Source organism: Clarias gariepinus, chromosome 27, assembly GCF_024256425.1.
Source record: "Clarias gariepinus isolate MV-2021 ecotype Netherlands chromosome 27, CGAR_prim_01v2, whole genome shotgun sequence".
Classification (NCBI taxonomy): Eukaryota; Metazoa; Chordata; class Actinopteri; order Siluriformes; family Clariidae; genus Clarias; species Clarias gariepinus.
Genome location: NC_071126.1, coordinates 6,625,926 through 6,650,280, shown reverse-complemented (window position 1 = coordinate 6,650,280; position 24,355 = coordinate 6,625,926). Strand labels below are relative to the sequence as shown.

General features: G+C 36.6%; 1 protein-coding gene across 1 annotated transcript; it reads right to left on the bottom strand.

Annotated features, from left to right (window-relative positions):
• Nucleotides 1-6,541: 6,541 nt before the first annotated feature.
• tnfaip2a (tumor necrosis factor, alpha-induced protein 2a) lies at nt 6,542-23,197 on the bottom strand. Its single transcript, XM_053489027.1, has 12 exons — nt 23,071-23,197; nt 17,069-17,224; nt 16,270-16,921; nt 16,036-16,150; nt 14,370-14,492; nt 14,101-14,195; nt 13,108-13,200; nt 12,764-12,887; nt 10,932-11,057; nt 10,644-10,799; nt 8,526-8,647; nt 6,542-7,417 (listed from the first exon to the last, which is right to left on the bottom strand). Exons 1-12 carry the CDS (start codon nt 23,117-23,119, stop codon nt 7,192-7,194), a joined length of 2,037 nt encoding a protein of 678 aa, XP_053345002.1. The 5' UTR covers nt 23,120-23,197; the 3' UTR covers nt 6,542-7,191.
• Between the last annotated feature and the right edge of the window lie 1,158 nt (nt 23,198-24,355).

Sequence of the window (24,355 nt, the reverse complement as noted above, 5' to 3'; positions counted from 1 at the left end):
AAAGTATGCCATTTTCCCCATGAGCGTGGGTAATTTGTTTTGTTTTGTTTTTTTCCTGGCTACAGACACACATGATTTAAACTTGTGATCTCTGGATGATAGTGCAGATTTTATTTTAAGAATCTATAGACAAAAATAGGCTATAGCTTGTGGTCCTGTTGACTTGCAAGTTATGGTTTACCCACTCCTGGCTAAATATTGATAATCTATTGTTTAAATAATTGTTAAAGTTTCTTTTTTATTCGAGTCTGACTTTTTAATCGTAACTTCTTCATAAATTATATTTCACTGTAGTAAACAAGTCAAACTATTTCTTTTAAAAGGGCGTGGCAGAACTCCCTGAAGTCGGCAGGTAGTGGTGCCTTTGCTAGGGTCAAAAAGTCATGAGGAGGCAAGATGGCAGCATGTGTGAAGTCATCAAATGGCAGGAGCACAAAATTATCCACAAAGTCAGCTTGAGGCAAGAATACAATATCATTTGTAATGTTAGCAGGTGGCTGAACAATAACCTTATCTAAGAAATCTACAGATTACAGAGCAACATCACCGTTCACAAAGTAAACAGGCATCCTCTCCGAGGTCACCAGGTGGGGTCCTTGGCAGAGTCAGGAGGTAAAGCAACAGTCTCCTCACTGGGATCAGCAGGTAGACTGATGGCATCCTTGCTGGGGTCAGGAGGTGATGTAATGACATCTTTTATCATAATTATCATGTCGCATTGCACCTTCAGGGTCCAGTTCAATTCACAGCCAGGTTCGATTCCCGCCTCCGTGCGCATGGAGTTTGCATGTTCTCCCCATGCTTGGTGGGTTTCCTCCAGGTACTCCGATTTCCTTCCACAGTCCAAGGACATGCAGATAGGCTTGTGTGAGTATGTATATAAGTGTGTGCCCTGCAATGGATTGGCACCCTGTCCAGTATACACCATCTTGTGCCCTAAGTTTTCGAGGATAGGCTTCAGGCCCCCCTGTATAAAGTATTAAGCGGTATGAGATGATGAATGAGTGAAAACCTAAGGGATAAACGAGCTTATGATATTGCCACATACAGTATACAGCAGCTCACCAGCAAATTTGCTACTTGCATTTTATCAGTTGCTCCAGTTGGTAGCAACTAATGGGTGAGCTGTCTTTGTAAATCTGGCTCATAGATGGTAGCAGTTGTGCTCATCACATTTGTTGCAGCACATCTGTGAATAACGATTCTGGCTGAGAGGGCTCGAAGCCTACTGCAGTTGTTCATGTGAACATTCAGTGAGTGTTACGCCTTTTGTGTGTCGATTCACTGTACGAAATATCATGTCCCCTAATGTTCTGCCTGAAGAAAGGCTATTCACTTAATGCCCAACACTACATGACGACACATTTCAATACTTCGTGGTGATGAGGTAATGAGTTGAGGTAATGAGGTAGTGAAAGGTAGTTGAGGTAGTGAAACAGTAAACATTTGGCAGGTGGCTTTGCGAATGCAGCATGTGGTGTAGATGTCTTTGATAGAGGAAAGAGAGACTGCAATGATCTTCCCAATGGTCCTCACTATTCCCTGGAGGGTCTTAAGGTCTGAGATGGCACAATTCCCAAACCAGATAGTGATGTAGCTGCTCCGGATTCTATGAGTAGTCCCTCTATAGAAAGGGGTGAGGATTGGTGGTGGAAGCAGGGCTTTCCTCAGGTTTCTCAGGAACAAAAGACGTTGTTGGGCTTTCTTGTGCAAGGGGTTGTTGTTGACGGACCAGGTGAGATTTTCCTCCAGGTGGACACCCAGGAATTTGGTGCTGTTGGCGATCTCCACAAAGGAGCCATTGATGTTCAGTGGTCACTCTATGTCCTCCTAAAGTCAACATCTCTTTGTGTTTTAGCAAGATAGGTTGTCTTTACACCAGTCTGTTAGCCGCTGCACATCCTCTCTGTATGCTGGCTTGTTGCCAACCATAACTTGTGTCATCAGCAAACTTGATGATGTGGTTGGACCTGTGTGTCACTACACAGTCGTGAGTCAGCAGTGTGAACAGCAGGGGACTGATCACACTGACTGAGGTCTTCCAGTCAGAAAGGATCCAGGAAACCCTGTTCTCGACAACAGCCTCACTTAGTGAGTCATGGATGCACAGAATGACAATTTTGTATAGATTTTTTCATTAGCCTTCTAGCTACATCTCAAGTTGGTAGCATGAAGCATGCCCCTTCTGCCTGGGAATTCTCGCCTCATGTGCGAAGAATTGAAAAAAAGTGGTTGCATAACAGTATCTCCAAGACATCATCAACAGCTGTCTGTGTGTCTCCAGAGCGATTATGTGGAGAGGTTGGAGTCCCAGTCCCAGCTGAACTGTTTTCTGTCTGTACTGTCGAGCAGCTGAAAAACAAAGTGAACTGGCCCACCCTACTGCCAGCACGAAACCTTTAAAGTTCTCTGGGTTTTTCCTTCCTTTCTGAAGCGACAACAATTAAAACCTCTCCATCTCCATGGCACTTGGCTTTGAACAGTATTTGGTGTTGGCCGGGGCCGAAAAAGCAGTACTAGTTTACCAGCCATCATTGGAACAGTCCTTGGCGGATATGGCACCTTCACAAAAACATAAGATATCTGGGCCCACTATTCTCCCATTCAATCACTTCAGGTTTCCCACCCCAGCACGAAAAAACGATTCACACTCAAGCTGGCACCGCCTGTGTGCTGGCTTACTCGCTCAACTAGGTCGGACAAACTACATTGTGCATGTCACATTATGCTGCTCTATTTCTCTCTCTCTCACTCTGCAGAGGAATAAATAACATGTCGATGGCACAGAGACGATCCATCTACTGTATCTGCCGAGGGTTTGTTTGATCAGTCTCAAAATGCCATTAAGGCAAAGTTTAAGCTTAGCAGCTTAAGACTCTCGCTGCCACCCAAGACACTGCTATGTCCTGTTCAGGGAATCAGTCCCAAACTCCCACACCAGTCAGCCTGGACCAGGGGCCTCCTGAAAGACTCAGCTACCAGAAGGAAAACCGCACTTCTTTTAGCTCAGAATCTGCGAGGAAACATTGTTGTTTTTCTCTTACTGCCACCCAAGACACCGCTACTGTATGTCCTGTTCAGGTTATAAAACAGAGTAACACAGGCTGTTGGGTCATTTTCAGATGCCTTTTATTTTATTAAATTTTTTATCTAATTCTAATTCAGTCCTAAAGAAATTCTGGACTAAACTAGAATGGGCCTTTTTTCTATAACCTTTTCCACCCAAGACACTGCTATGTCCTGTTCAGGGGATCAGTCCCAAACTCCCACATCAGTCACACTTGATTAATTATTTGAATAAAGTCTTCTTCTATATAAAGGTACCATGTAAAGGTCCCGACTCAGATCCTCTTTGAAAATCTCCTCTGACGCAGTTGTTGGTCTCCCACTGCTTGGTTTGTCTTCAATGCTGGTTTCCCCTTCTTTAAACTTTTTTCCTCTATCTGTGCACATTGCTCTTGTCAGTAGCGTCATCTCCATAACCGTAAGATGTGGGAAACAATCTACTACAACAAAGGGGATTTTCAAAGAGGATCCAAAAGTTGGGTTCAACAATAGTGCAAATGCAACTTGTGATGGAGAATATATTGAGGAACCTTTCTACACCTAACCTTTGTATAGTAGAAAAGGTACAGTAATTTAAACAACCTGTATTAGTTAATAAAAAAGGTATACCCACTTTTTCAGAACTTTCACTACAGTCCTTGTTCATATTTGACTGTGTTTTGACCAATCCTTGCTTTTGAGTAATGTTTTTATTTTGCCAGGATTTGTAATAAAATTACTCAATTATGAATCCTATTTCTGTATCCAAGTCCCATATTGCTCAATGGGGGTCTCTATGCACCCTGAATCTAACGGACACAGCTTCTTTTCTGGCTTAAACATGATTATTACTTAAAAGGAGTTGCATCTAATCTAATAGAGCATATTAAACATTTATATTTTTGCTGTAATACCTTAGGGAATTTTGTGCTCCATCATTTCCCTGATCTCAGTTCATGATCACAGATTTGTGCAGGTTAAGATGGTTCTGTTAGTGACCAGATTAATCATGTGTTTTTAAGCATCTAGATTATACAAGCTGCAAAGAATTAGCTTTAAGGAACAATGATGCAGCCCTGTTATCTCATTTCCCACACATACTACACATACTGTATATATGCACATATAAGACATTATTGTACAAGCAAGACAGAGTGCAGAAATACATCAATAACAAAATTCACATTTGGTATGTACTGTATATGAACACGTGCAAAACCTTGTCACTATTATATAGCAAATCTCACTATTATATAACAAATCTCCCTGTAAACTACACACAAGACAACTGATAGATAAAAAGGCATTGCTTACCTCTTTTTCTCAGGCTAGGTGTGGTTGCTTGAGGATGCTGAAGAGAGCTCTTTAGCTGATTTTGCTTATGTCATTGTGCTGCAGGAGGAGGAAAATATTTCAGTTTCACTTCTGTGAGTCTGCTACAAATTGCCTCAGCCTTTCTCTCTCTCCTTTTGTCCTTCACCGTAGTCTATTTACTTAAACTATAACCATGTTTATATACAGTATATATATATATACTCTTATTACAAGATAGCTTGCAATACTTTGCTTCTTTAATTCTCTTATTGTGCTGCTTTGTTTTCATCTGCTTTACAGTATAAGATTTATAGAAAATATATATTTTTTACCTTAAACATATCAGAGAAACCACATTGTTTCTCACTTTGCTAAGCCTCAGCTCCCTGTTCATCTGTAATACCCTGTATAGTCTGCAAAGGCATCCATTTATTTGTAGTACAGGGGCGGTCATAAAATACATACTGTATTATCGTTTAAAAAAAACAGAAAAATTGGTCAAATTATGTCCTGGGAAATTAGTATGTTCATGAACATTTCTTCTTGTTTAAAAAGCCTGTGGTATGATTCTGCATGATCCTGCTAAAGGGTCAAAACCAACATTGTGCACCTGGTTGAAAAGAAATAGTGAAACTCGCAGGTGACTTGGGGTTCAAAAAGTCTGTCTTAGCCCCCCCTACTCCCCCGACCTCGCACCCAGTGATTTCTTTCTCTTCCATTTTGTGACAGGCGTTTGACGACAGCGAAGTGACGCACCAGATGGTCTCCATCAGCTCATCCATTGTATGGAGAAGTGTGTCGCCTAAGGTGAAGATTGGTAAAGATGGACTATACTTACGAAGAATGTTCATTTTCATTACATACTTTTTTTTTCTTAGCAATAATAATAGGAAGTTTATGATTGCCCCCTGTATATTATGTATACCAAGGACAGTGCAAAACTGTCAGTAATAGGGTATAAACAAAAAAAAAACAAAAAAAATACTAATCAATTATATACTAAGTAACTAATTTGAATTATATTTTAAGTCTTAAACCTGTATTGCACAAAAATAAAAAGAAAAGTGTGTATCAATGCAACAGTCAAAAATGCTGTAGGGATCAAGGGCTTTTTCTAAAAATCTGTTTTGGTAGTTTGATTTACCCAAGATGGTCATAAAATCGTATAAATGCAAGACTGACTCATGGAATAAAATGTTAAGGATTGTTAAGAAAGAGTTAAATGTAAAGGAAATCTACAGAATTAAAGCAGTTATTTACTGCTTTTCTACTTCTTGGCCAGTTATCTCCTCACAGAGTCAACGATTTATTTCAGTCTGGCAGGCCCATAGGAAACATTCTGCTCCGGCTATTATGTTGCACAAGATGGAGGGCTGAAGGGTGGAAAGGCTTGAAGAAAGAAAGAGGTAAAAGGTTATTATGCTAAAGGGTGCCACGACAGAAATTTAACCTTTAAATGTATTATTTCTTCATATTCTGCTTCCAAAAAGAGACACTTTCTTGTTTTTTATTTAGTATTGAGGAATAGTTCTTCAGGCTTCCGGAAGGACTTTTATGCTATGATTTTTGTCAAGTTTGTAGTTCTCATTTTCAGTTCAGTCTGCACCTGCCCAGTTTCAGAGGAATGTTTTTCTAAAAAAAAATAATTTAAGCCCCACAGTGTCATATAAATCATTCCAGCATTAGAAATTATTACCAATTCTAAACCTGTAAAATCTTTAGGCACTTTCCCGCCTGTCACAATAAAACATTTGCTTTTATTTCTTTAATTTAATTTAATATAAAGAAATGAGGGGTGGTTCAAGACTTGTAAAACATTTTGTTGAATAACTGCTATGAATTTTTTTATTTTTTAAATTCATTTACTAACTGAATAATCCAAGTCAGGTGGACCCAGTCTACCCTCTAAGGATCAATTCAGCATCACTAGTATACTTTAGCACAGGGCCCACACACAAACACACACACAGACACAAAAAGGGACAACATGTATAATGCCAACGCTTTTGCCTTTCCACTTAATGACATGCAGATCGATCCTTAATTAATCAATGACAAAACACATTAATGATGACCATGTCATAAATATATTACCCTGTAACACATTTATAAAATAAGTAGTTAGAACAAACAATGAAAGATAACAGAAACATTTAAATAAACAATATATTAAAAGACAACATACACAGGATTTCAAATTTATTAACAGCACACAGCACACATCTTGGAAATGCCCATTTGAATTACTTAAAATAAAGCAACTTATCAAGCATTATACAGTACATGTCATCTGCACTGGTCATCTACAAACAAACCAAAAATATTGGAAATTTGCAAATAACAATGTAAACTTGGCCACATTGAACATTTAATACACCAAACGCATAAAAAAAAGCGAATAGAGGATGCCCATAGGGTTATTCTATTGGATTGCAATTCAATGACTTTCATTTTTATGTTTATTACATCATACACAGGAGTCCTATATGATAGGATAAAAGTCAAAAATAATACTTTAATAATACTTTGGCCCTCAACCCATTCAGCTATATGTCCCGATAACACATACAGTAATTGGGCATTAGTCACAGAATTATGTAAATCTATCACAGATTCTTTTATAAACACTTAAAAAATACATAGTCACTACCTATGGTTTCTTACGTACAGTAACAGCGAACATGAAATGATTACATTCTCCTGTCCCCCCAAAAATGATTCTCTTGCAATAAGTAATCTATAACTAGGTTAGTGAGACTAGCATACATGAATATTAAACCCCCTAATAAATATAATATTATAGCAGGTTTAATAGTTGGTAATCAATGAACATTACTTTGAACCAGCAATTTCAAGAAGGGCTCTTTCAACTCCAGGTAAGCGATTAGTTGACAATGTGAAAGTTAACTTTCTTTTCAAACGGACTTTGGAGAAGAAGGCTGGCATCGGCTCAGTACTCAGTGAATCCCTGTGCTCATTCAGGCTCTTTTTAATGCTGCGCATTTCCCCCTTGGAGAGGTTTGCTTTCAGGTTCAGGAGTGCAAGGACTTGGCTTTCACTGTTAAAAGAAAACATGGAAACATGCAGTTATTGTGGATGGTTTCTTAAATAACAATATATTTCATACAATTCATCAATGCAAAATAATTTTTTGCTGCCAATTTTTTTAATTAAGGGCATTTATCAGTCCTATTGTTATCATTTTTATTTCATTCGAAATATAAAATGAAACCCAGTTTATTGAATCCTGATGCAAGTAAAAGTTTAAACAGTAAGTTGTTCCTCAGTGCGGTGGAAAAACAAGTATAATGCCAGTGGTATGGTTTAATACAGAACTGCTAAATATATCCACAAATCATCTTTTCCACATCAAAAAAGTGGTTTAAACACCTAAAGAACCTGACAATTATTAAAATATGTGCTCCTGTGAGAAGAACTAGAATATTTTAAAGAACATGTGAGACACAGCAAATAGCAAAGTATTCAGTTACGAAGAATGATGTTAAAAACATACGTTGCTAAGTATAGTGGCACCGCGGCTTAGCACTGGTTAGCATTGGTGCCGCAAACGTCAGTGGTTCAAATATAGCCTCCACTCTATGTACAGTATGTGGAGTTTGCATATTCTCCCCATGCAATTTGGGTTTCTTCAGGGTACTCCAGTTTCCTCTTACATTCCAAAGTCTTGAATGTATTTTCCAGATTGCCCACAATTAATGTGTGGGTGATTGACCTTGCGATGGACTGGCCATCCATCCAAGATATAACCACAGCTTGTGCCTTAAATTCTCTGGCACCTACAATAAAATTGACCTTATACTGGAAATGCATCCCAACTGCTTTTTGAATTTGTAATAATTTGTTCCATAGTGCTGCTGATACCCTGCCCTTTTGTCCCTCGTTGACACACACCAGCAGGACATCCAGAGAAGGAGTTTGTTTTTTAAATCTGTTATTGACTCTTGGTGCATTTCTGGCACACAGAGTTCGGTTTGGCACACACCCCTGCCACTTAATGTTTAAGGCTTAACTAAAGTTTTGTTTAGAAAGGACATTTACCAGACGGAAAATCAGGTCCATGAACCTTTTACTTCACAGAACACCAGTTAGGATTTAGGTGCCAAGTTATGGATTAATATTAAACTCAGGGAAGCATTTACACTCACCTGATGTCAGGGTAAGTTCTGGCCAGAGTAACTATCTCAAGTTGAAGTGCTCCTGGGTCCTGCAGCCTCACCACTTCTGATAGCTTGGGTAAAATGCTGGAAAGCCATTTCTCTTCAGATCCCTGTAAGAACAGAACAACAGTCTATTTAGATAGTCATCTATTTGTGTATAATTGAATTAGTTTCCCCCAAAAATGTTTGCTAAATGTCATCCTTAAGCATATGCAGGATTTTTGTCTCTCTATATATTTTAGCTTTGAGATGCTTTAAGTAAACTACATTATTAAGTAATATCAAATCAGTTTACTTGTGTTGTTTTCTTGTGTTGTTTACTATATTGACACTATGACTAAATTCCAAAAAAAAAAAAAGCTTCTTTGTTTAGCTAAAAAACAGCCTTTCACAACGTGAGCCCAAGAAAATCTCAGACGAAAAAAACAAGTGAGGTCAAAAAACTTCCAAACTTTTTGAAACGTCTGTGATGAGCTCATGAATGAGACGACCCTTGCTTTCCTCTTTTGAGTTTCCCGGCCTCATTTGTCCCAGAGGAAGGTTTCATACCCCTCTGTTGGTGTGTGTTGTACTAATTAGCTGTAGCTAATGGATGGAAAACAGCAAAATTTTGCTTATATTCTATTTCTGAACAAAGGCTGTTTATGTGCCAAACATTGTCTTTAGGTGGCAGTGTGTAATGACCTTGGCTTGGTATGTATGCGTCGCTTCCCTTGGAACAGCAAAATGTGTTTGGAAAAAATGGGTAATGTATAGGTCAGTTTTGAACATCTGTTATGTGCATCAGTTAGTAAAATCTATAACAATTCTTTTGTGTGTATTATATGTGTGTTGGCTGGGGAAAAAATCCCCCCCAAATTACATTCTGTTTCACTTTTGCATCTTTTAGACAAGTTGACCACAGGGGTTGTGAGAACTGTCTGAGAAAAAATTGAGCATGGCTTTATTTACTTAAATGGTGGTTAAACACAGAGAGATGGTGGTGTGTGTTGGTACAGATGAACTATTTGCTTACGCTTTTTATTTGGTCAAAAAATATTTTAATGACAAGAAAATGTCAACATTTTAATGAACTAGAATGGATAGGTCAGTTTTGAATCTGGACAATATGCTTTTGGAGGACTATATATATATATATATACCTAAGAGGGCTAATGTAGATGATTTCAGTTATAAGTTACATTACAAAAATGTTTTCAGCACATCAATACAGTGCTTCTTTGTGCTCTGTGGATGAACCCTAAAAAACCCCCTAAAAACTCTTTCACTTTTTACATTATTTCCCCAGATGTGGAGACCATAATGAAAAACAGATGCTCTAAATTTGGTTTATATGTTTGGAAAACAGAGTGGCATGCAAAAAATGTGTGTGTGTGTGTGTGTGTGTGTGTGTAAGAGAGAGAGAGAGAGAGAGAGAGAGAGAGAGAGAAGGAGAGAGAAAGAAAGAGAGAGACAGACAGAGCTTGCTATTGTAAGCTTTCCATAAAGTTCATCTTTGTAGCTTGGACAAAAAGATGGGATCAGAAAAGAAGATCGAATAAGATGTTGTAAAAAAGGCAGTCAAAATTCAAAATATTTGAGGGGCAGACCTTTGACTAATAATTGCGAAATAGTTTGGAGCCATGAAATGAGCCATTTCTTCATACTTTGCTTATAAAAGCCAGATTTTCTTGCATTTTTTAATGCAGGAATGAGGAATAGTTTTCCAGGCCTCCTAAAAAAATTTGGATTTAATTTTCAGGCCAGATGTTCAATGTCCAAAACAATGTTTTTTTGTTTGTTAATCTCCACAGGGACCTATGAATGATTCAAGCATGAAATTATGTAACTTAAGGCATAAGCCAGCGATGATCAGATGATCAGGCCAATGATTAGTATACTGGTGACAAATACATTTTTATAATACAAATGAACTCTCTAGGCAATTTGCAGCATTTTACAGTAAAACATTTGTTTTGTTTCCAGTTGTTTTGCTCAAGAATTTTGTACGGTGCTCTGTGTGTGTGTCCGTCTGTGTGTCTGTCTATCTATCTATCTATCTAGATAGATAGATAGATAGATAGATAGATAGATAGATAGATAGATAGATAGATATTGTATACTTACTATCTGGATAAATGTTGTGTGGATAATGGCGCTGTCCTCACACAGAAAGCGTGCAGCTGTTTCCTGGTCATCCTTGTCTTTCAGTTTCAGTTTGCCTTTTAACATTCTTCTGACATATGTAGCCATCACTTCAGAATGCAGCTGTCCCAACAGCTCCTATGTACACATTTAGATTTTATTTCACGGCACGAATTATATGTGCTGCAACACTTTTACAGCCACAGAAATAACCTTTACAAAAGCGCAAAATTGTTATTAGATGTTTTTGATTTTGACTTTCTGACTGACCTTCTTGCAGTCAGGCTGGATGTCTCTAAAGTCCTGGACCATATCCTGTAGAATGCTTAGTAGATCTTTAATTATTGTATGACTTTCGGACAACCATCCTGGAGTCCACAGCTTGCGATAATGCTCCTGTAAAGAAACAATTACGTCCAATTGTGGGTTGTTGTTTTTTTTGTGACAAGTTTTTTTTATTTTTGGTTTTATCAGAAAAAAAAGCATTCAAATGCATCTGGATTTACTAATTACTGTAATTGTTGTTTAAACCACTCTCACAGCATGCATGTTATTTAATTCCCACCAAATCATCTCCTTTCTTCTTTGTTTGTCAGGAAATAATTAAGAAACAGATCACAACTGTTCAGGAAACTGGTCTGTAATCAGTCTGCTATTCAATTCATTTAATGCTTGTAAAAATGAATGATCTGCGTAATAATGACTGTAATTCGTATGCTGTTACGACAATATTTTTGTAAAACTTGACTCAAAGCTGAAAGTTTTCAGACCTTGATTGCTTTATTTTAATTTCATTGTTGTGGACAAGGAAATACACTTTATACAGTGGTGTGAAAAACTAGTTGCCCATTCCTGGATGTGATTTTTATTTTTATTTTTTCAAAATTGTCACACTTGAAATGATTCAGATCATCAAACAAATTTTAATATTGCAAAAAATAACCTAAGTTAATGCAAATTATTTCATTTATTAAGGGAAAAAAGCTGTCCAAATGTGCCCTATGTGAAAAAGTAATTGCCCCCTTTAAAAATAAGGCGATGGTTTTGCCATCCTTGGCGGCAATATCTGCAATCTGTCTTTTATATCACTGTGGAGGAATTTTGGCCCAATCTACTTTTCAGAATTATTTAAATTTAGCCACATTGGAGAGTTCTCAAGCATAAACGACTGTTTAAGGATATCAATTGGATTTAACTTTGACTAGGCTATTCCAAAACCTTAATTTTGTATTTTTAGCCCAACTAAAGGGGGACTTGCTGGTGTGTTTCAGTTTATGGTCTTGCTGCACTTGAGCTTGAGGTCACAAACTGATGACCAAAAATTAGCCTTCCTAGCAAACAGCATTCCTCCTGGACCAAGGTGCTACATAGAAACAGCATAAATGAACAAACACTAACTAGCTAAATAAGACACCTATTTAGCTGACTAGCTGGGACAAAACAAATTAACACTATAAATTTGCAAAAAAACAAACAAACTACATACGATACAAAAAGACAACATAAAGTGCATGTGCAAATGCAAGAGCAACAACACGACAAACAACATGACACAATCCAATCCAGTACTGTGATAATGAGGTACTGAGATAAGAACAGTAGCTAATATATATCTATAAAACAGTCCTTGTGTAAATAGCAGGTAATAAATAGTGTGTAAAAAGCAAAATCAAGTGGTATGTGAGATTTCTAAATGGTTGTTGATCAGTGTGTTTGCGTGTGTGCGTTTATCAGTTAAGTCCCATTTATTTTAAGTTGTGGTGTTTAAGTTGTAGGTAAGTGTGTGTGTGTATGTGTGTGTGTGTGTGTGTGTGTGTATCATTTTAATCCTTTTTTAATTTGAAGACAGATAGCTTCTGGAAAAAAATCTGTTTACATAGTCTGAACGTGTTTATATGTAACAAATATTCAAAAACTAAAATGAATCAATAAACCAGGAAGGGGGGCAAATACTTTCCCACAGCACTGTGTGACAATTGTACCACTGTCCGAATATGTTTAGAAGTTCTTAGCATACTATGTTAACTAATGTCATCCCTTACAGATAAATTTCTGTGAATAATAGTTGGCCTATGTTGTGTTATATACACATTTAATTGTACCTTGAGATCCTTGTGTATGGGGGTGAGAAAGTAACAGTCACAGGAGTTTCTCATCTCAGACAGAATGGACAGCAATGTTTCTTTCACTTCATCTGAGAGATTGTCCTGTTTCTCTATGTACTCCCTGTAAGTAGAGTCATCCTGTATTACAACTGGATAATAGCTGTGACCTTCCAAATTATTATTAAACATGGTTGTTCAGGATATATATATATATATATATATATATATATATATATATATATATATATATATATATATACTAGTATAATAGTACACATAAAACATACATGTGCTGTTCTTACATTCTTGAAAATATTTCTAATAATGTGTCACAATCTTACCGTAGCTGCTTTATGCTAACCAGGCTGCCTTTCAGGCTGTCTGTGATATTTGTGTTCTTTCCTTTTATAAGTTCAGTTATGGATTTCTTGTAGCTGTAAAGAAAACAACATTGGGATTTAAACTTTTATTTTCCACATACAGCTCACACCGTTTGAAAGTGCTGGTTCAATATATGTAAAATACAGCTGTTTTCAAGTCGAACCTGAACTTTTGATTGTGCAGAATAACAGAACACTGTTACTGGAGTAAAAACTACCTTTATTCCTCTATATAATCCCTTGTTACATAATGCACTTATCCCAGTGTTTTACCAGTGCATGGATTTTCTTAGTATGGCAGAAAAATGATCAAACTGCCTGCTTCACATCTGGAATGCTGGCATCCCAGCAATCCCCTTAAGGGCCCAAACATGTGGAAATTAAGAGTCCACTTAGGTTAAGAGTCTCATCACCATACTGTGTTTGAAGGCTTCTGTAAATGTCAATCAATGTTATGCCATCATTCACAAGAACTTCATCACAAGTCCCTGTTTAACTTAAACACCACAGTTGTAGTTGCAATACTGTATTAAGTATTAACAGTAGCTATACAACATTACTATACCATCGGTGTGTGTTACTGGTTTGTCTAAAATGTGTAAGGTCAAGGCTTCTAAAGAAAATTATATAGTGGCTTTAGCCGTATGTTCCAGAGGAAAATAATGAGTAAAAGTCAAAATGTACTGTCCGTAACATCACTTTTACATTTTGATTTGAGCAGATCTCAGTTCGGATATTTTACACACCCTCACCTCGGACTGCTGTGGATATGTTTGCTCTAACGACCCATGTTTTATCTCATAGTGACATTCCAGAGCACTGCATTAATTATTACCTAGTAACTGGACAGACATTCAAAGATACAGACATACATACATAGATACAGACAAATAAACAGACAGACATACAGACAGACAGACATTTTTTGTATTATTTCTGTATTATTTCTCGTACCTCAGTAGGAAGCTTTTCAGCGGAAGCAGAATCCTCTGAGCATCGTTTCGGTTACTCAGGATATCCACAGCCTCTTTCATGGCTCCATTAACAATCTGAAACACGAGGTTAACTTATTTACAGTATTGTATATGACACATATACAAAATGAAAAGAGAAAAAAAATTGTTTTAGATAGCTCTTTCTACTTTTACTTGCCAAGATATCATCAAAAAACAAAGAACTGCCTATAAAATAGATCTCAAAAAAAAACTTAAGATTATTCGTACAGGTATAACATCCACAGCAAGGTTGGAGAAGAAGCATCCATCAAAGAGCTCAAGTTTGTCACTCTTCTGCCAAATTTCCTCTTCTTTTTTAAGAGCATTGGTCAACCATGTGAGGATTTCCGCCTGTAAACAAGATATATAGGATTACATTATTATTAGCATTCTGAAAATTAACATATAAGCTAACTGATTTTATTCTAGCCTCGTAAAATTATTTTGAATATGTTAAAAGTTTATTTTATCTCATTTGTTTCACTACTATTTCCACATGTTTTTGAATAAGTAATGATATGATCATAAATGTTGGCCTTTGAAGAAAGAGGGTCTTTTACTTGATTACAGGATTTATGTCTGTTTTACTCAAATACAAGATGAGGATGTACACTCTTCTTTGTTACAGCATCACTGTTTGTTTTACTTGGACACAGGGTGAGGATGCAGGTTCTAATTTACTAGGGAAAAAAATTCATATACTTAAATCCTGCTGTCTTATACTGTACATTGTGCATACTAGGTGTCTGGGATTTGAGCCCTGCCACAGCCGGGTTGCCCCTGTTTGACTCTTAGACAAGGCCCTTAACCCTATGCCCATACAAAATTACATAATTGTTGCCTGTCCCAAGCACCAAATGAGAAAGGATTTAGTGGCCCGGCCTTGTAAAATAAATTTTGATTACTACAGAATCAATCAATCAATCAATCAATAAATAAATAAGATGGTAAATAAAAGTAGCTAAAGTGAAAGTCTTTTTTAAATCAGTTCTTGGAAGGATAATAGTTCAATTCAATTTTATTTGTATAGCACTTTTAAAGATTGTCATCGTCAGAAAGTAACTTTACACAATCAAAGGAATTATTGAAGTATGAAATGTGAATGTGTATTTGAATCAAATTGATAAGATTGTCCCTGATGAGCAAGCCTGACAGTGGCAAGGAAAACTCCCTGAAGGGTGTTCCATGCACATTGTCTCTTAGCGTTTTTCATGTGCTTCCAGGACTTTTATGTTGACACACGTGTCCATGCACAGCCTAGTTTCTCGTCTCACATTTGAACTTGTAACTGACCAAAACTGAGCTTATGTCTGAACTCCTGACCTGAACTCCTCTAGCATCTGATCGATTTTGAGTTTTGGGCCTTGTCTGCTTCTGTCTTCTTGCTTGTATTTAATTTATTTTTAAAAGTCCTAACTAAGCTGTGCCTGCATCCTTTTAACACCAACCATTCCAGTGACATTATGAAACATAAAATTTTATCAAAATCTAAAAAAATGATCAAACATTAAGAAATAAGGGATAAACCATTTTTATATCATACTGTACATATGTAACAGAATATTGTCGAAGCTTTGCAGACTAGTGTCATCTCTGAGACATTGACTCCCTGAGGAGGGAGTCACCCAAAAAATTTCCAAATACTGTAGGCTGAGCATTTACTTACTTGTTTAAATAAAAACTATTTATTAAAATAACTTTGCTTGAAAAATATATAAATACCTGGGCATTAACATCCCTGTTTGTTTTTAAAAGAAAATATTAACCAAAATCTTTTGTTCAAAAAAAAATATAATATAAAAAATATAATAAAATAAAATATTATTAAATAGTAATTCAGTGTGTCTTATATTTATAAATACAATATTTATACTCTTCTACCCATTGGCATCACCTCTTTGAGTGACAGGTACTGTTCCTCCAGTGACTTAAGGTCCTCCCCAGGTAACAAAGCTCCTAACGTTTCAGTGTTGATGTGTGGCTTCAGCTCTTTCTGTTGCAAAATATCACTGAAAAACAATACACGTAAAATATGCAAAGCTGTAAAGATGTTCTCCACTTGAATGTGAGTGTGCAAATTAAATAAGGCTTTGTACTTGTATTAGTAGTTTTATCATTTGTCTCTTACTTTGGATAATAATTATGAATCCAGAATAATATGTAGGTGATATCTTGTAATTCAATGTTGGTCCGAGTAATCTCCATCAGTTTTGTAGAAAAGGCTTGATGATAGAGCTGAACATACATGTTGCAAATGTCAAACTCTGGCGTGTAACATTGCCGCACGTCTTCAACAATGTAGAGCAGGTCCTTTCGAATGCGCTTGCCCAGCCGACACACCTCTCTCTTAAGGGAGGTGGACAGCTTGTCTGTGCCATTCTCCTCCTCGTTCGCCTGCTGCAGCCGTACCTCTACTATTTTTCTGAGCATGGTGTCATGAATCTCTCTGCATTTCAATGGCCTCCAGCATGGATGCTTATCTTCAGCAACTTCCTCCCAGTACCTATCTTGTTCTTCCTGCTCACTCACAGCCTTTATAGCACTTCTGAGTTTCTTTTGATTCTCCCTGTTGAAGGAATCATTGACAGCCATCCTTAGGTGAAGCATCAAAGTTTCATAGTCCTTCTGCAAACTGTCCGTTTTGTCGTCGGTACAAATTACTTCCTCGGCTGATAATTGTGGACCGAAAAGGTGCTTTTCTCGTTCTAAAAGTTGCTGGCTAGCTTCTGCCAAATGATTCTGTTCAACATTCTGGTTGAAATCAAAAATTACTGGGGTATCTGAAAGAATGTGAGAATGATATAATGATACAGCATTTCGACCATAACCTATATTGAAATCACTTTCCAAAAGAACATTATTTCTGACATATTTATGATATTAGTAAATCACCAAATATCATTAGTGGAAGAAAATATTAGATGTACCTGGACTGTCTTCTTTTTGTCGTTTTTTACCACTCTTCTTTTTAATGCCTGAAATCCAACGACTATGTTTGACTTTCTCCTGTGCTTCAGCTCCATTAACGGCCTCTTCAGATGGTTGTTCACCTACGGACTCACTGTTTTGAGGAACTTTTTTACCTGCAAAAATATAATTCATGAACCAACAGACAGTGAAATTAGCCTTAAAAAGAAGCATGTTTTAGTAAAATAAAAACAAATTGACCAAATCAAGATACTTTTCAGCTTTAAAATGCCTTGAAAAAAAAACAACCTGTAACTGGATACGTTAATGATTAACCATTAAACAAACAACTACTGTTAAAAAATTAACTGATTAAAATGTTCTTAACCGATGCTTATAATATGCTTTGTAGCTCACATATCTAACGTGGACATTACAAGCACAAACAGTATTTTTACCACGCAGGGCAAATAAAAAAATAATTTGTGTCCATACAGATAAACTTTGAGTTTTTGCTCAGTAATGAAGGCCGAATATAATGGCAATTATGGCATACAGCAGCAGAAATGCTGATTATACTTTTCATGTATGGTCCATTAACCCATTGTTGTAATTTTAGATATATACAGAGTCAGTATTTTATATACAGTATATAAATTTTTTTTAACACACTTCAGAAAAAGAAAAATAGTATGAAAGACATAATATTAATATAATAGTAATGATACAGGTATTGTCATATTATTAATAATATATATTTCAATATATAACATATAGCAATACATTTAGTATTAAAATCTTTATGCTTTTTTTTTTTCTTTTTCTGAAGTGTGTATACATTTTCAGGCGAGGTAGTAGATCAAAACTGTGACTCCATAGACGGTGCTGTGGGTGAACAACAAATTTAGGAGGCCGTTAATGGAGCTAAAGCACATGAGAAAGCCAAACATAGGATTTGGATTTCAGGCAAATCAAAAAGTGGAGAATGTTAAGAATTGTGACACTAGAAAAAAGTGCATCTTTTCACCAAGAATATTTAATGATTAATTAATTATTTATAAACCAATTCAGCCATCAGTTTTTTTTAGAGTGTGATAAATCTTTAACCCTACTTGTAAATTAATCTTAAAAAAGCCTTTAACCTCCATTTTCCTGTTTACAGATTCCAGATCTGTTAGACTAATGGGAGTAAGACTGTGGGGAGGGATGTTGTTTATGCGAGTGGATAAACAGAGTGAAGATGCAGGAAAAACTAGGTTGTGGGTCACGGAAGGCAGGGGACTCAGGGACAAGGCTGGATGGGGTACCAGTATGTTGCAGCGCACACAAACACACTCACACACTATGGGCAATCTGGAAACGGCCTGTGGGAGGAAACCCACCAAGCATATGCAGAACAAGCAAGCCCCATGTACACAGACCTGAGGCAGGACTTTATGTACACTATAGACCCAAAGGCTTGTGGACACCATCTCATCTTTATGAGGTTCTTCCCCAAATTAGTTTTTACAAATAGGAAGCAAAGAACTTTCTAGAATGTCTTTACCTGATCATTCACTGGAACTTAAACGCCCAAAAAACACTTTGATAATGTCCACATACTTTTGCCTTATATTAAACTCAGGTCCATAAATCTTCAAACAAAGGTACAATACTTTTTGGCATTTGGCTTATGTACACCACCACATAATTTAAAATGAAACATTCAGACTGTCAGTTTTAAAGCGGTTTAAAAAGTATACCATTAACAATTCAGGAATTACAGCCACTTTTATACACACACACACACACACACACACACACACACACACACCTGTTTTGGGTGGCTTTTAAATAATGGAACACATAAACACTTGCATGGCCAGGTGTGGCCTATTCCCTCATTACCTTATGACAAATAAAATGGGATAAAAGGCCTGGGGGTGGTTCTGAGTGTTACATTTGCATTTGGTAGGTGTTTATTCAAATTCGTAACCAGAGGCCCAAACAGATGTCTAACTTTGAAATCAATGCAAATACTTTACATCAAGGTGCAAACCACTGGTAACACTCAAGAACAGAACGACAGATTAGACTTTGTCAGATTCGTTGGACTGATAAAACCCAAATTAACATGTACCAGAACAGTGAGAAAAGAAAAGTATGAAGAAAGAAAGGAACAGCTCAAGATTCAAAGCATACCACATCATCTTTCACACATGGTGGCAGTGTTATGGCATATGCATATATGGTCGCCAATGGACTGTAAAGGATTTTTAAAGTGTTAATTGCAGTCTTTATGTATGTAATTATGTAAATTTGTTCCATTATTTTGAGCCCCTAAAATAAGTGTGTGTTTGATTTAAAATGGCTGTACTTTCTGAATGGTTAATTTCACACTTTTGTCAAACCCCTTGAATTAAAGCCAAAAGTCTTCACTCGAGTCAGGTTTTGAGTGTTTAATTTGAAATTCAATGTGAGAGGCCAAATGCCTAAAAACTGATTAAAAATGTTAAAATGTATGGACCTACTGTATGTATAAAAGCTTCTAGAATAAAACCAAGATTGTGTGCTCAAGCTACTTTCAAGGGCAACTATTTTTACAATAAAACATTAAATGTATGCCACTGAAAAAAGCTATGAAATTGAGGCATTTGGTAAAAGCTACTGTTATTGCACAATAGACATCAGTAAATAACCATACTGTAACTACCTCAGTGTAACAGAACATTCAATTTTTGACAAATGTCGACAGCACTCATTAACTATTTTTTTTAAACAGTGTTGGGTGTAACCCGTTACAAAGTTTACAAAGTTACCTGATTACTTTTTTGATGTAACGAGTAATGTAACGTGTTAGGTCCATCATTTAAGTACTTAGTTATAAAGTTACTTTTTCAAAAATGTAATCCGTTATTTAGACAATTTATGTTATCTGTGAGCCAGACAGCCGTCATTCCCAATTACTTATTGTGTGTGTAAAAGTCATCGTACAAGTCCCGCCCCATTTGGTTATTTCTTAGCGAAGTTTGGCCCATAATCCTCACATCTCAGGAGTATTAGTAGTTAATAGATTATGGGCCAAACTTCGCTAAGTTATAATGGTAGAATAATTGTGAAGGTCTTGAATAAAAAAAACATGCATGAGGAATCACAATGGAGTTTTAATTTTCTGCAATGGAAAAGTACTCTAACTAGTTACTTTTATTATAAAGTAACGCTGTAATGTAACTGATTACTTTTTAAAGACAGTAATTTTGTAATGTAATTAGGTACTTTAAAAAATGTAGTTACTTTTTTATTTTGCAGTAACATGCACTAGCCAGTTGCACTAGCCAAGTTTAAAAAGGAGGTAATGGACATGGTCACCACTGCAAGAACAGACTGGGCTGACAAGATGATTTCGCTGCTGCAAGAAGTTTACCATTCGAGAGATTTATTTTAACATTTATGTTATGACAAATGTTAATGCTTGAGATATTATAAAACTGCATAATCTCTAACCACAATCTATCTGGTTTTCTCTAATCAGTTTGTCATATATTCACTTATTCCAATATTGCATGTTTATAATACAAAGCTGAGTACAGTGGAACCTCAGCATACTAAATGAATCCGTTTTGGAGGCGAGTTCTTAAGGTGAAAATCTGTATTGCAAGATGCATTTTTTTCCCATAGGAAATAATGTAAAAAGGCAGATAATGCCCTACAAAAATATTACCAACGTTACCAATTCCCAACACTATAATCATATATTTGCCTAAAAAAACAATAAAAACTAGAAAAGACATGTAAATGAAATAAAACATGAAATAAATACATTAAACCTCACTCAACCTTTATATTTCCTCTTGGCACTTTTTTAGTGAAACTGAAAGTGGCTCTCTTCTTTCAAGTTGCTATCATCCTTGCTAACTTTCTTGGGACCAATTGTGCTATGTTTTCACTAAATATTGCTCAAAATGCAAACCTTAAAATAAACTCACTTGGCTTAGCTTTTCACTGACTCAAACAAGATCGGCTGAACAGCTCCCGGATGTACTGTATGTGCAACTTTAGGTTTGCCTAGCTGCAGGCATTCAGTTAAGTTTGGGTGATGAGTGATGGGTGATTCATGAATGATTCGTTCTTTTTAAAGGGCGAATAGTCTTGGAAAGTGATTCGTTAATTTTCTACTGGGCGCGCATCCGAATTGCATTGCAAAAGCATTGCAAAACCTCTGTAGGTTATGTACAGGAAACAGAAATAATTGAGTACCTTTGATTGATCTTATCATAATATGTCTTTAGCTGCATTGTAATATTTTCATAATTGGAACTATAGACAAAATTTGTGTCTGCATACATGTTGGGGGTCTATTTATTGAAAATGTAACATTTAATTTTATTTCTGATTAAAAGATCAAAATGAACTAAATGACGCAAAAAAAAAGATTCGTTCATTTTGATGAACGAGATTCAAAGAACCGAGTCATTCAAACTTCCCGTCACTATTAAGTTTGTCTATGACTATGATTAACTAGATAACATTTTTTAATTGGTTCAGACGTAAACTTGGGACCTACCGATCAGTAACTCAGAGCCTTTTCACACCGATCTAGTTAAATACAGTATGATAACTGTGATAACTCCCAAACTGATACAATCCAGCCTTGGGGGAAATCAGTCTTTGTAAAAACATAAATTAAACATATTATTTTAAGCAGTCTTTTGTCCTTCTATTTCTAGTTTCCATAGTTTCATACTCTCTAGGCTTGCATTTTAGTATACTATATCTAAGTCTGATGTGTCTCATCCTATCTACTGTACAAAAGGTGCAGGTTTTCATCCCAGCCAAGCCACACCCGATAAACTATAATTACTAAACGTACAATCAGGTGCAGCTCCTGTTTGGGTGTAATTAAAACTTGCACACACACACACACACACACACACTATAGTGCCGCAGCCAGGACTGAGGACTGCAGCGTTTACTTGTATTTCAGGTTATGACTAGCTCAGTATATAATGTCTCTCCTATTGTGGAAAACATGGAAAAATAGGTTCTTATTTTCTAAATACAGATTATACAGAAATGCTGTATATTTTCAGCGGTCGGCTCTATTGACATTCTATGTGTTGTTTTCTCGATAATAAACACTTGTACTGTATACACGGGGCAACTTATTTAAACTGCAGCGTTATACACGACGCGCTGAGCCGCCATCTTGGCGTGACGTCACTCGGCAATGTGGCGGGGGCGGAGCTGACAGTTGAGAAGACAACTCGGAGCTGACTAATAGGGATTTCAAGTTCACGGGGCGTTTCTGTTGGCTTGCATTGGTTAGAGCTTATTTATGAGTCTGTAATGTAAGACGGGTCCTCGTCCCTGAGACGTGTCCTTGGTTACGCTTTTCAGAGCGAAGTAGAGCGAATACATTTCGTGTGTACTTTTATTTAACTTATTAAAAATGCATTCGTGTCGTCACAGCAAAGACGTTTTTTTTTTTTTTTGGGTCAGGAATTCGAGGAGAGACTCGCCATCATGCAGGGAAAAAATGCATTCGTTACATCAACAGCATCACGTGCCTAACGTTATCTAGTCGATACAGCTGTAGACGGAATACTGGAGTATTTCCGAGCAAGAGTAAAAAAAAAAAATCTATTTATGTTTGTTTACATATATTTAACACATATTTTATATTGCACTTTTCGCACCCGGCTTTCTTTTCATACAGCTGATACAAAGGAAAGGACGCAAGGAAAGGTATGATAATAACGTTTAGAGATTTAGATTATTGTTTAGTCTGTTTGCATAATAATAATAATAATAATTAAAACAATCTTGCTATTATTATTATTATTAAGACTCCATTGTTTCTGCCTTTGTTCTGTACAGTAATTGAGTATTTAACTATCATAATGCTCAGCACTTTTCTATAAAATATTCAAATAGCGTAGGTGTATTTTTTTTCCTCCTGGTCCTAGTTTTCCAGCATTGTAACTACACTCCCTGCTATGTAAATCCAAATGCTTGCTGCTGCTCAAATAAAGATTTTTCTGACCTTTACTTTTCCTCCGAAGGGGTAGATTAAAGTTCTTGGGCTTCATCATGATTAAGACGGGTTCTTTTCTTCTCCAAAAAGGTCTTTTGCAGTGTGAGGCAGTGCAGTCGTGTCTCTTAGCTGTGTGGGTCTGTCTCATACTGTGATGCTTTATACTGCCACAGCCCCCTCATTTAATCATGGAGGAGGTGTTCTGGATATTCCCAAACAGGCTGACAGGAACTACTTTCAATTTCTGTTTCCATGAATTTTCCTTCCACGTTATTCATTTGAAGCCGGTGGTTATTTAGTCTCGCTCTAGACTGGTCTCAGTGGGTTTTGATTCGCTCTTCCTTCCCCTACACTAAAAACCCCCTGCAGTAAGAAATAATTAAATAAGAAAACAAGCATTGTGTGCTTTACAGTTTTGCATGTTATATTATTTTGTACTATTATATTAAATATATACAGTACCAGTCAAAAGTTTGGACACATCTTCTATTTCAGTGGTTTTTGTTTCGTGATTTATTGTCTACATGGGGGTTTAAAAACTATGAACTTAGGCGTTAGGTAATTAACAAACATCAATTTTAACAGTCATGTATTTTAAGACACAAAGGTCAGGTGTTCTTAAAGTGCCCCAATTATGCCATTTTAAAGGTTTCTAATATTGCTTAATGAGTCTCTTAAAACAGGTTTACGTGTATGCAAGGTCAAAAAAAACCTATAGTTTTCTCCAAAAATAGATTTAATTATACCCCATTTCTAAATGATTCGTAAACGACTCGCGTTAAACAGTTTGAAGATTCAGTCTGTCTAAACCCCTCCTTTTCATGAGCCCTCACTGCTGTGATTGGTCAGATGGCGCGGTGATTTATGATTTGTCTAGCGCTACAGCGTGTGTCGGAAAACGAAATGCCTATGACCATAACTAAACGACGGCTCTGGAGACCCGTCAATACATAGAACAGATGCCGTCGGTTTTACTGGGTAACGACCAGCTAATTTTATATTACCTGTGGCTACAAAAATCGGGAGGTCTTTTATCTTTGTGTCGATGTTGCCCTAAAAGGCCGGTGAGCAAAAAGGACAAACACAAACAAGTAGATAAAGCAAACGTGTATTATACAAAACTAAATGAAGTAAACGAAAAAGTGCACCACAACCAAACAAAGATATAAACACTATTTACAAACTACATATAATAAACGGTATGTGTATGTGTGCGAGTAAGTGTAAAATGTCCGAAGTCTGTGCTTATTGTATGTGTGTTAGTGGTGTATGGTTCAGTCTCACCAGGGTTAAT